This window comes from Semicossyphus pulcher, unplaced genomic scaffold (assembly GCF_022749685.1).
Source record: "Semicossyphus pulcher isolate SPU_LCO1_2020_fin unplaced genomic scaffold, fSemPul1.0.p SCAF_11, whole genome shotgun sequence".
Taxonomy (NCBI): Eukaryota; Metazoa; Chordata; class Actinopteri; order Labriformes; family Labridae; genus Semicossyphus; species Semicossyphus pulcher.
The window spans coordinates 29,853,548-29,866,446 of NW_027211615.1; the positions used below are offsets into that span (position 1 = coordinate 29,853,548).

At 47.6% G+C, this 12,899-nt stretch overlaps 1 protein-coding gene across 3 annotated transcripts in view; it reads left to right on the forward strand.

The window, feature by feature from the left end:
• Positions 1-12,899, forward strand: part of adgrg6 (adhesion G protein-coupled receptor G6) — a 77,485-nt gene that overhangs the window by 49,760 nt on the left and 14,826 nt on the right. For 2 of the 3 annotated variants that reach the window (XM_069657418.1, XM_069657420.1), the window contains exons 8-25: positions 770-858; positions 1,804-1,856; positions 2,160-2,198; positions 2,283-2,431; positions 2,523-2,634; positions 2,870-2,958; positions 3,444-3,508; positions 3,878-4,014; positions 4,092-4,257; positions 5,922-6,068; positions 6,169-6,285; positions 6,947-6,992; positions 7,220-7,326; positions 8,347-8,474; positions 8,896-9,164; positions 9,985-10,087; positions 11,804-11,954; positions 12,680-12,812. In XM_069657418.1, the coding sequence (XP_069513519.1) occupies positions 770-858; positions 1,804-1,856; positions 2,160-2,198; positions 2,283-2,431; positions 2,523-2,634; positions 2,870-2,958; positions 3,444-3,508; positions 3,878-4,014; positions 4,092-4,257; positions 5,922-6,068; positions 6,169-6,285; positions 6,947-6,992; positions 7,220-7,326; positions 8,347-8,474; positions 8,896-9,164; positions 9,985-10,087; positions 11,804-11,954; positions 12,680-12,812 (2,100 nt within the window). The remainder of the gene's footprint in view (positions 1-769; positions 859-1,803; positions 1,857-2,159; positions 2,199-2,282; positions 2,432-2,522; positions 2,635-2,869; positions 2,959-3,443; positions 3,509-3,877; positions 4,015-4,091; positions 4,258-5,921; positions 6,069-6,168; positions 6,286-6,946; positions 6,993-7,219; positions 7,327-8,346; positions 8,475-8,895; positions 9,165-9,984; positions 10,088-11,803; positions 11,955-12,679; positions 12,813-12,899) is intronic. The other variant, XM_069657419.1, reaches the window with a different exon arrangement.

A 12,899-nucleotide genomic window follows, 5' to 3' on the forward strand; every position in this document is an offset into this window, starting at 1 on the left:
GAGGAAAGAGCTTCTTTTAGGGATATTTAAATAAAGCAGTTAATTAGAGAACGCTGTGCGTCTGCTGTTGGAGAACTCACGCTCATTTACAGGGGAAACCAGGAGCTGTTTAAACTTATATGAAAAGCATTAAGAGGAGCGACAGATCTTTAATTTAACTCTAAAACAGAGAAATAACACAAGCAATACGTTTGAACAGTAAACCCCAGCTTTCACAGGACAGTTTTACAGACAGGAAACAGGAACAAACCGACAGCTCGTTCAGCCACCAAATGATTAAAAGGTACAATTAAATATAACGGGAGAAGAACAGATTCCAGTAATGAGTTAATCTCCTCCAGCTCACATGTTGCTCTACTTTCCTTTCAGGAGACTGATCACAAACGTTCTTCCATCTGTGTGTTGTGTGTGTGAGGCGCTCACACACTGTGAAATCCTTTTACAGATGTAATGACACGGTCTCATACGGGATCTCTGTAACAGCTGCCGTAACACAAACATGTTCTCCTGCAGCTTCAGTGACAATTGAAATGATCCCGTTCACCCAAATATCCTGATAAGTGCTCTCCCTCCTCTGTCAGGCGGCACATTCCTCCTCATCGTTCCACACTGTAAAATTGGATTTTTACATAACTCGATTAACTCCGACGGCTCGATTCATCTCCTGCTATGTGGCACAGAAATGAGTTTATGTGTGTGAAACAGGCTGCGACAAATTGACACTGAAGTATTATTTTCTGTTTCTCTCTCCTCTAATCTTCCTCTGCAGAGAAGTTGTTCTACAGGATTTCCTTTGTGGTGGATGACGGCAGCTCGGCGCTGACCCACACTGATGTGGTGCGAGAGGTGGCTCTCTGGGTAAGACGAGTCCAGCTTTACGCAGCCCTAAGCCTAACACTGCACTGACTGTGGAGATTTATGCAATGTCATATGTCCGGTGGAGTAGGAGGTGGTTGAACTTTTTAATGTACTTTTGTAACACGATGAGCATCATTGATGAAGGTGAGATCTAAAGGTTAAAACTGGAGGGCCCTGCTCATTCTGGTAGGTTTACTCCTGGACCCTGTTTTGTTTGTTTGTTTATGTTTGGGGTCTAAATATATTAAAAGTGTAGAATGTCTCCAGTCGATGTGTTCGTCCTGCAGCAGTGAAACAGGCTGTAACGGCTGCAACATAATCCTTGATGGGTCAAAGGTCGTCCACTAAAAGTTCTTGTTGTTTCCACTGACAGGCTCAGATTGTTATTCTAAGTGTGTGACAACATGACAGAAAGGATCCCTACAGAGATAGACCTTTTTGTTACAGAGGAAGATGATTGTTTTAACCACACACAGACGTTACATCGCTCTCTGCACACACACCAGACTCCATTCATAAAAACAGGGATTTTACCTTGCAGTGCACAGGAGCTGCTGGTGTACTGCAGCCTTGATCAGTTAGTTTGTTTGTGTGATTGTGTGGTGCACAGATATTTTGTTGGCTCCAGCAGATTCATGTAACCCCAAAGTTACACCATAATGCAAAGAAACTAACCAATCAAGGCGATGTAAGAACTGTAAATAATGTGTAAAATTGCCTTTTTTTTTCAGTGAAGTCTGGTGTCTGTAAAGAGAGCGATGTCACATCTGTTTCTGGTTAACAAAAAGCCCCTCTAAAACTCCCTGAAGTCAGAGTGTCACTTCTTTTACAGATTCGACTCCATCAGCAGAATTATACTGTTCACACCACATTCATGTACCAACCTGGAACAATAATGTTATTGTATTATTCGAGGGAATGACTGTAATTGTTTTCTTTTTGCAGCTCAATCAAACATTGCAGAACTGGACTCATTCCGTCTACATCGACTCCAGCAGGTAATCCAGCTCAGATTTCAATCAGCTGATTAAACAAACAAGGGCGGGAAGTACAACACTTACACAGCAGTGTCAGACCTGCGTCACATCCTCATCAACAGTAGCTTCAAAGAACTGTAATCTGCCTCTGACCACATGCTGAAACTTTAGATAACATCTCTTTACTCCAGAACAACCTCCTGATGTTTTAAGATTAGGATGTAGTCTAGTGATTGTGTGCTTTGGTGCAGAACCCTACTTTGCACACTCTCTCTCTATTAACCCAAATGTTGTAAACTGAATCCTGACTTGTCCCCTGTGCAGCGTCCAGCCTGCTGTGCTGAGCGGAGGAAACCCCGCCAGGTAAAACATTCACACCCTGATCATACCTCTGACTCTGCTCTCTCAGCAGCTTATTTAAACTTTGTTTTGACCTCTGATCTGCAGCTATGTGTGCCAGGCGCTGCTGGTTTATTATTACATCAGTAATCAGAGTCTGGGTGAAGCTGCTGTGTCTGCCCGGCTGTCTGGCGCCGAGGGGCTGATGGGGGCCGGCCTGCAGGTCCAACACGACTCCACCCATGTCACATTAGTGGGTGAGGAACTAAACTGTGTTAACCGTCTCTGAAACATCTGTAAACACTTTAAGAGCAATGCAGTCATAACTCCTGTTTATGTTCCTGATAGAAAACTGTCCGGAGGAGAACCCGCTCCACTACCGCTGGCCTGAGAGCAGACCCACCATCACCCAGTACCTGCCCTGCTTCCCCAACAAGGACCAGAGCACCTCCAGGACCTGGTAACAGCTCCTCTCTGTAAAGACGTCACACACTTAGAACAGTCTGAGCCTGTCAGTGACTGAAACAGAGCATCTGTGTGAACGTTACTGTTTAGAAGTATCTACTCACACCGTCTCCACATTACACCTGATGGCAAACAGCAGGTTATCATCAGGATCAAAGTGAACTCTTGAACACTTCCTGTCTTCATGCTCTCTCTCTCTGTCTGTCTCTCTCTCTCTCTCTGTCCCTCAGTATGATCAGTCCGCAGAACTTCTCCTCCTTCTGGTCGCCTGCAGACATCAGTAACTGCACCGACATCGACACCATCCAGGTGTCAGCAGGTAACACACAGCCAGCAGCCAATCAGATCTCGCTCTGAGGCAGGAGACACATAGATAGATTTATTTTCTATGTCCTTTATTTTCTTCCCTCCTCCTTTCCTTTTTCTTGTTCTCCTCTTGTTCCCCTTTTCTCCTTGATGCCTCTCCTTTTGTTTCCTCTTCCCCTCCTCTCCTCAACTCCTCCTTCCTCCTCTCCCAATCCTGTCCATGCTCCTTCTATCCTCACGTCTTCATTCCTTTCCTCCTTCCTCCTCTCGTCTCGTCTCGTTCCCGCTCCTCCCTTCCTCTCTCCTCTCCTCAAATACCACACCTTCATCCGCTCTCCTGATTCCTATGCTCTTCTGTTTCCCTCCCATCTTGACCCCCTCTCTTCACCCCTCCCATTTATCTACTCCTCCCTACTTTACCCTCCTCTGTTTCCTCCTCACCTCTCCCCTCACCTCCTCCTCTCTCTACTGCTTAATAAAACTGTGTTTCCTGTGCAGAGAACGCAGCCGAGGTGGCCGTGCAGCTCGCCGTCATCACCAACAACGAGCTGTCCAACGATGAGGTGAGAACCTGACCGAGCAGGAGACTGAGGAGGAGGCGCTGTGATCTGTGAATAAAGTCCTCTCCCTCTCCCGCCCCTTCCTCTCTCTCCTCCTCCTCCTCACTCTCCTCTTCCTTGATCACCTCTCTTCCCCTCTTCTCTTCCTCACTTCTCTCTTCCTCCTGCTACCTTCCTCTCCCACCTCTTCCTCTCTCCTCTTCCTTTTCCTCTCCTCTACCTTATCCTCTTCTCCCCTCTCTTCCTATCCTTCCTCTCTCTCCTCTCCCTCTCTCTCCTCCTCCTCTCCATTACACCCTCCTCTCTCTCCTTTTCTCCCTCCCCTCACCTCCTCTACCTCCTCCCCCCCCCCCCCCCCCCCCCACTCTGCAGGTGTCTAAAGTGGTGACGAAGGTGAAGCAGCTGGTGAACGTAGCAAAGATCAACAGCTCGTTGGCGTCCACCGTCATCACCATCATCTCCAACGTGATGAGCAGCTCAGAGAGCGCGCTGGCTGCCACCTCAGAGAGGTACGACACACAGCTACTCTCTAGCTCACAGCGCTTTACAAAGAACTCGTTACATTAAACTCGCTCTCTCTCCTCAGGGCGCTGAAGACGGTGGACGAGCTGGTTCAGAAGATCGAGTTCGAGGGTCAGTCCATCAGCATCACCTCCAGACACCTGGCTCTGGGGATCTCCGCCCTCAACACCTCCATGTTCAACGGGACGTCCTTCAGCGCCTTCATCCCTCCAAACACCACCGACCCTCAGGTAACGCCCCCTACCTTCAGGTAGCACCACCGACCTTCAGGTAGCACCTGCGACCCTCAGGTAACGCCCCCTACCTTCAGGTAGCACCACCGACCCTCAGGTAACGCCCCCGACCTTCAGGTAGCACCACCCACCTTCAGGTAGCACCACCGACCCTTAGGTAACGCCCCCGACCTTCAGGTAGCACCACCGACCTTCAGGTAGCACCACCGACCCTCAGGTAACGCCCCCGACCTTCAGGTAGCACCACCGACCCTCAGGTAACGCCCCCGACCTTCAGGTAGCACCACCGACCTTCAGGTAGCACCACCGACCCTCAGGTAACGCCCCCGACCTTCAGGTAGCACCACCGACCCTCAGGTAATGCCCCTGACCTTCAGGTAGCACCACCGACCTTCAGGTAGCACCACCGACCCTCAGGTAACGCCCCTGACCTTCAGGTAGCACCACCGACCTTCAGGTAGCACCACCGACCCTCAGGTAACGCCCCTGACCTTCAGGTAGCACCACCGACCCTCATGCATCGCCCCCGACCTTCAGGTAGCACCACTGACCTTCAGGTAGCACCACCGACCCTCATGTAGCACCACCGACCCTCAGGTAACGCCCCTGACCTTCAGGTAGCACCACCCACCTTCAGGTAGCACCACTGACCCTCAGGTAACGCCCCTGACCTTAAGGTAGCACCACTGACCTTCAGGTAGCACCACCGACCCTCAGGTAACGCCCCCGACCTTCAGGTAGCACCACCGACCCTCAGGTAACGCCCCCGACCTTCAGGTAGCACCACCGACCTTCAGGTGGCACCACCGACCCTCAGGTAACGCCCCTGACCTTCAGGTAGCGCCACCGACCCTCATGCATCGCCCCCGACCTTCAGGTAGCACCACCGACCCTCAGGTAGCACCACCGAAGCTCAGGTATATCTTCATGGACTTTTATTTTGAAGGAATTTTCTAAAAGTTCTCTGTTTCTCATTTCCTTTTCTACCCTCCTCTTAACTTGCTTCCTTTCTTTCTCGTCCTCTCTCCTTTATTTTCGTTACCTTCCCTTCTCCCTCCTTTCTTTCTTTCCTCCTCTCCTCCCCTTCTCCGCTTCCCTCCACTATCCTATGCCCTCGACTTTTATCTTCTCTTTTCCCCTCAATTACCCACTTCTCTCCTTAATTCCTTCTATCCTTCATTCCTTTAACCTCTGCCATCTTCTGCTCTCCTCTCCTCCTGTCTCCCGTCTGTCCTTTACTCCTCTTATCCTTCTTTCCTCTCCTCCTCTTTTCCTCCTTCCCTCTCTCCCTCTCTCCTTCATTTTCCTCCTTCCCTCTCTCCCTCTCTCCTTCCTTTTCTTCCGTCCCTTTCTCCCTCTCTCCTCCCCCTCCTTCCTTTTCCTCCTTCCCTCTCTCCCTCTCTCATTGCTTTTCCTCCTTCCCTCTCTCCTTCCTTTTCCTCCTTCCCTCTCTCCATCTCTCCTCCCCTCCTCCCTCATCCTCCTCCCCTCTCTCCCTCTCTCCTCCCCTCCTTCCTTTTCCTCCTTCCCTCTCTCCCTCTCTCCTCCCCCTCCTCCCTTTTCCTCCTTCCCTCTCTCCTCCCCCCCTTCCTCTTCCTCCTCCCCTCTCTCCCTCTCTCCTCCCCCTCCTCCCCTCCTCCCCTCCTCCCCTCCTCCCTCAGATTGACTTTGAGTCCGAGCGGGTGAACCCTTTAGCTCAGGTGGTCCTCCCAGCGTCTCTGCTGTCCAGCGTCTCTCTGAGCGACGTCGACACATCGTCTCTGTCCAGGATCAACTTCATGTTCTTCAGCAGCACAAACCTGTTCCAGGTGAGTCCGGTGTTTTCCATCACACACTCTGGAACAAAGGTGAACGTCCTTCATGGATCTATCAGACAGTAATAAACACTGACACATTATTGATGTTCAGAAGGAGCAGCACGGCCGCTCTCTGAACAGCTACGTGGTGGCGAGCAGCGTGGGAAACTTCTCCATCAGAGACCTGAAGGAGCCGGTGGAGATCGAGATCGCTCACCTGTCCGAACAGGTACGGCTCAATGTGTGTGTGTGTGTGTTTGATTAGTGTGCACATGGCTGAGTGGTAATGTTTTCACATTGAACACTACAACGTGCACTCTCAATATATATAATAATAATTCATAAACTTTTTCTCTTTTTTATTTATTTTGTAATAAATTATTTTGTTTCTGCTTTCTCTTTTTAAATTTACATTTTTGGAATTTTAATATATATATATATTTTCTCTTTTTTTTGTTCTTATGTATTTATGTTTAATAATCTTTAGATTATATAAATGTTGTGTTTTGTCCTTTTCAATGTTTTGCTCTGAATTTTATGTTCATTTTTTTGTTCATGTTTTTCAAAATGTATTTTTATTATATTTTATATAATTTATTTTCTCTGTTTATTTCATTTTATTTTATTGACCGTTTGTTTGATTTTTGTCATCACATGGTCGCTGTCATATATTTCTTAGTTGCTCAGTTTGTTACTGGCAGAGGGGAGAACGGAAACCTTTAGTATGGCAAGTTACCGTTCAATAAGTCACAGAACAAATTCTGTTTTCATCTCCTGTCAGAGTCTTCTGAGCGACGTGTCGGGGTTTGTTAGGGATTTATTTCTGAAATCCTGACTCGAGGTCTTTAATATCTTCAATAAATATTCAAATATTTCTTCTCTCCTGGCAGCCGTCTCTGAATCCTGTCTGCATGTTCTGGGACTTCAGTATGAACAGTAAGTCTGTCTTCACTGCATGTCCTCTGACCTTCAGTCAGACGTTCACCTCACCTCACCGCAGGAAACAACAAACCTCAAGGAAACTTCACATTTGACCTTTTTGACTTTTATTTGAATCAGCTTCAGTTCTTTTTATTCTCAGTCATCTCTGTTCCCTCCTGTAAAAAGCTGTGCCCTGTCAGAGGTGAATGCGATGTGCAGTAATACCTGTGTGCTGCCACTAGATGGAGCCGGAGGCTGGAACGGGGAAGGCTGCAGAGTGTCCAAAGAATCCACCAGCAACAAAACCGTCTGCCTCTGTGACCACCTGACACACTTTGGCATCCTCATGGTAAGACTGTGTGATCGTGTGTCACACCGACATGACTCTGAGCAGGACATAAACTATTACTGCATCATTTAAAAAGTCACAGTCCAGCTGGTTTGAACTCTTTCAAGTTATTTGTTTACAGTTTAGAGCCTCTAACTACATCAGTGACTGAGGACAAGAGATATAGATACCACACATCATCCAGTTAGAGCAAATATGTTATACAACAGTGATTTTTAAATCTGGGTCCCATTTAAAAAAAATAATTTTGTTATATTAGATACAAACAGTGTGTGAGTGTCTCCAGTAGATGTGTTCATCCTGCAGCAGTGAAACAGGCTGTAATGGCTGCAACATAATCATTGATGGGTCAAAGGTCGTCCACTAACAGTTCTTGTTGTTTCCACTGACAGGCTCAGATTGTTATTCTAAGTGTGTGACAACATGACAGAAAGGATCCCTACAGAGATAGACCTTTGTGTTACAGAGGAAGATGATTGTTTTAACCACACACAGACGTTACATCGCTCTCTGCAAACACACCAGACTCCATTCAGAAAAACAGGGATTTTACCTTGCAGAATTCAGAGTTGCTTGTCTACTGCTGATATTGATTAGTTAGTTAATGATATTGAATGACTCAGGTATTTTAAATTGTAGTAAAGATCCAACAACATATTTGTGTAACAGAATAACAACTAAAAAAGTAAACCTATTAAGGCAGCGGTAGACAAGAAACTATTGTTCTGTGAGCTTAAATCAGTGTTTTTATGAATGGAGTCTGGTGTGTGTGCAGAGAGCGATGTAACGTCTGTGTGTGGTTAAAACAATCATCTTCCTCTGTAACAAAAAGGTCTATCTCTGTAGGGATCCTTTCTGTCATGCTGTCACACACTTAGAAGAACAATCTGAGCCTGTCAGTGGAAACAACAAGAACTTTTAGCGGACGACCTTTGACCCATCAAGGATCCTGGTTCTTGTTCCCTTTGTCATCTCCTCTTGTCTTCTCTAAATCCTTGCTGTCTCTGTCTGTGTCTTCAGGACATTTCTGGAGCTTCACCTCACATTGACCCGAGGAGCAACAAGATTCTGACCTTCATCACCTACATCGGCTGCGGCATCTCCGCCATCTTCTCTGCTGCCACGCTGCTCACCTACATCGCCTTCGAGTGAGTCTTCTTATGCACTGTGTTTGCTCCTGGCACATTTCTTATCTACGTGATGATTATAGAGACAGTGACCATGGGAAGGTTTTCTTTTTTCCCTGTGTTCTAACTTTGCCGATCTGATGGAGGTTCAATGAGAAGAAACATGCAAGTAAATATTTGACTTCCCTGAAAAACCTCCCAAAGTCCCCAGGAGAAGTGTTTGAGTCCATGTTTAAAGTTTCAAACCTCAGATGATGTGCAACAGTCCCGACCTGTGGGAAAGTCTCATGTGTAGAAGCTTCAGGCACAAATGTACATAAGCATTTGTTCCAGTGGTTTGAGGGGCCCTCTGTGAGTATACGGAACAGAAGAAAAGCCGCAGTGAATAAAGATGTCAACAAATCATGTTCTAACCACCCACCACGTCTCTGTGTTCCCACAGGAAACTACGGCGGGACTACCCGTCAAAGATCCTGATGAACCTCAGCACCTCGCTGCTCTTCCTCAACATGGTCTTCCTGCTGGACGGCTGGTTGGCCAGTCTGGAAACCGATTGGCTGTGTCTGTCCGTGGCCGTCTTCCTGCACTACTTCCTGCTCACCTCGTTCACCTGGATGGGGCTGGAGTCCATCCACATGTACATCGCCCTGGTCAAGGTGTTCAACACCTACATACGCAGATACATCCTCAAGTTCTGCATCGTCGGCTGGGGTGAGAGGCTCACACTGTGATTTCAACGCAACGCAAAAAAAGGCTTCGTTTTCTGACTGCAGTTTGTTCTGTGGCCCAAAGCTTCAAAATACGACCCTGTTGGAATCCCTCGAGTGTTAGTTTGGCATGCACGGCGCTCAGAGTTCAAGTTAGCGTGCAACATCTGGTTAGACTTTCAAAATCCAGTCACCTTCAAAATAAAGCCTGCAGACCAGGACGTCACTTTGATGACTTTTCCAGTCCCCAAATGAAACTCACAAACATGCGATGTCAGAGACCAGGGGTGGCTGCGGCTGACAAGAGCTCATGGTTGGAATCCTGCTGCAGGTGAAGGTTAATTCAGTCTTTGCTGTACTCAGGTGACCTGTGACCCTGAGATACGTGACAGGTTCCCAATAGCGTGAAGGCTCTGTCCACCCTGCCACCAAAGAGTACCACCAAGGGTAGTTGCATCTTGTCACCCTTATCTCACGTAGCTCCAGCAGCTTCTGTGATGTTTCTTCCACCAGCTACAGGACAGCATCAGGAAGTGTCACCAGAGGGAACCTAGAGGGTCATATTTTGAAGCTTTGGGCCACCGAGTGAAAACCTGAACATGCGTGACTGCTGCTGAACTGGATGTCTTCTAGGGTCCAAACACACATCACTTTAGAAAGCACACGTAATGTAATAGAAACAAATATGTCACTCCAGCAGTTACTTGTTATCATTAAGGCAAAATGAAAACTTCCCACAGGATGCTTTCACCAGGGATGTATCCATCACTGAAGAGTCAGGAGAGGCAGACGTCCTGAATGTGTGGACTGTGTGTGTGTTTCAGGTCTCCCCGCAGTGCTGGTGGGGATCGTTGTCGCCGTGGATAAGAACTCGTACGGCCTGCAGGAGTACGGCAGAGGAGACGCAGGAGAGGGGTCCTCAGAGTTGTGAGTGAAAGTCAACACACAGAGGCCGTACAGTCACAGTCTTAAGCTGTGTCCCGATCCAGGCGCTGCGTCCTTCTGAGGACGTATCTGAAGGCCGATTGCGTCACAGAAGTGAGTTGAAGGCTGTCCCAATGCGAAGGCTCCTTCAGATGCGTCCTCTGTTTCCCGGGCTGCAAAGGATCCATCGGGTGCATCCTTCACAGCCCAGCATATCCCGAGTTGCATTGTGCACCAATGAAAACGAGATGGCGGACTTTTACGCGGACGAAGAACAAACTTTAAATGTAGAAGGTTTTGGTTTAACTCAGAGGAATAGCTGCGTTACACATGTTAATGAAAACGAAAGGGAAACAAATTATCTCTAAAATAAGAGGTTCACTTGCTCAACGTTAGTCATTCAGCCCTCTAGCTACCTGTTGCTAGGCAACACAAGGGTTAACCAGACCGTCTCAATTCAGTTCAGCTTTAATGATCTACGCAGGCTGTGAATGGAGCATCCTCTGTGGACCGCCTCCTTCCAAGGCTGCAGCCCGTGGATTGGGACACAGCTGCAGAGGAACTTATGGAAAACATACGTGCAGGATGTTTTTCATGAGTGCGGTCTTAAAATCACAGCAGGAAATTCCATAAGCACACATGAGAAGATGTTTATATTGGACTGTAAATGCTTCATTTTTCCAGGAAACTCCAGTTAACTCACACAATGAACTGAAATCCATATTTCAGCGCAGCGAGGAGTCTGTTTGTTCTGTCTCTGTTTCTGTAGTTACAGAAGCTTCAGTTCAGATCCAGTCTGATCTGTGAGAACCATCAGTGCTGTCACGCTCAGAGTTTCCACCGATCAGGACGACACTTCCACCTTAACGTCACCAAAAATATAAAATGTCTGTTTAACATATTTTGTCATTATTATCATAATCAGGAGATCGATCCGTCCGGGGCTGTCTGAGGCTCAACCTCGGTCCGCGCGTGTGGAGACGGTCATCATTACATGAGAACGAGCTGCGTTACAGTTAAACTAGGAAACACCTGTCGAGTCTAAACTTTACAATCAACTGTGAAAGAGCGGCCCCCTCCTCTCCCTGCACCTCATCGATCTCTGCATGGAGTTCAGCTCCGTCAGTGTGGAGCTCCGCGCAGCAGAGGGCGGAGGAGCAGACAGCTTCTCTCCACAGTCAGACGCACAACAAGAGCGGACTGCACGACTCTGGTAAACGCGATCAGCGTGTTTGTGCTCGAGTACCCGACACGGGGCAGATAGCGGGGGCAAATGATGCAATTTATGGAGCTACCAGCGACCGCAATCCATTCTCAGTGAATGCCCCTCAGTGTTTACGTGTAAACGACAAAATAAGGACACAACAGTTTAACACGGTGCATGAGCTTTCTCTGGATTTAAATATTACCAAGTTTACAGCAGCAGGAACTCCTTTATACATTATATTACAATCAAACAAAGGGAGTTGGATGCAGCGCCAGCATGCAGCCTTGCTTCCAGCTTTGCCCAGTGGTCACTTCTGGTATTGCACAGAATTTTGGAGGCTTAAAACTTTGATCTTTTTGGCGCACGCACCACGAGAGCGTTTCTTATGGCACTAAAAAGGCTCCGTACTGACGTCCAGAGTCCAGGTCTTCATGATGAGTCCATGTATGATCCTACCTGAGCTGTTATTAACATATTTTGATCTACAATGAGTGTATCTCCTCTCTGCTCAGCTGCTGGATCCAGAATTCGGCAGTCTTCTACACCACCTGCGTGGGTTACTTCTGCCTGGTGTTTCTGCTGAACGTGGCCATGTTCGTGGTGGTGATGCTGCAGATCTGCGGACGCAACGGCAAACGCAGCAACCGCACGCTGAGAGAGGAGGTCTGTACTCATGATCACGGTCTGTGAATTAGCGTGTAGAGAATCCTCAGGTGCACAGGAAGTGATAAAGCAGAAGTTAGCATGAGCAGCGTTAGCCACAAACAGACAAAGAAAAGGGCAGAAGAAGAAGTTGTAACCTCAGACGGGCTGTTGCACTGAGACGTGATCTCTGAGAGGGAGGGAGCAGCTTCATTAGTCTTTCACTGAGGCGCTCTCTAGAACCCAAACACGACATTTAATTCACTTCCACAAGAAAAACTGTTCCATTTGTAACATTTAACAGTTTAGACAAATGTTGGCGCCCCGCTGTGTCCTGGCTCAGATGAAGAAACAGCACGGTGGAAACAGTCGTCTGTTCGCACGTTTAAATGCTGCTGATCGATCACAGTGCTCCTCATCTTTGTTATCCTGCAGCTGAGAAGCTCCAAGACGGATGTGCATGAAAACAATCCTTTTAACTCGTTGTTTTACTCACTTTTATTTGCCTCAGACAAAAGCACAGCCTATAAAATGGTCTGTAAATCTCCAGATGTCCTGGCTAAAATCGAAGCACGGGAATGTTAAAGAGCAGCTTTCAAAGAAATAAGAGGCTGAACCATTTCATCGGGAATCAAACAGGAAATAGACCAAAAACAGGAGTTTAATTAACACCATTTACAGCTAAATCAAAGGTGAGCTTCAGAAGCATCAGCTCAGAGAGGATAAACTCTTGTGTTTTGTTCCAGGTTCTGCGGAACCTGCGGAGCGTCGTCAGCCTCACCTTCCTGCTGGGGATGACGTGGGGCTTCGCTCTGTTCGCCTGGGGGCCCGTCAACCTGGCCTTCATGTACCTGTTCTCCATCTTCAACTCACTGCAAGGTAAACAACACTGCGACATGTCTGTTGTCCTACCGCAGGATTTCAATTGTCGGCTTTTGTTCAATTTGTGAAGTGAATGTCATCCCA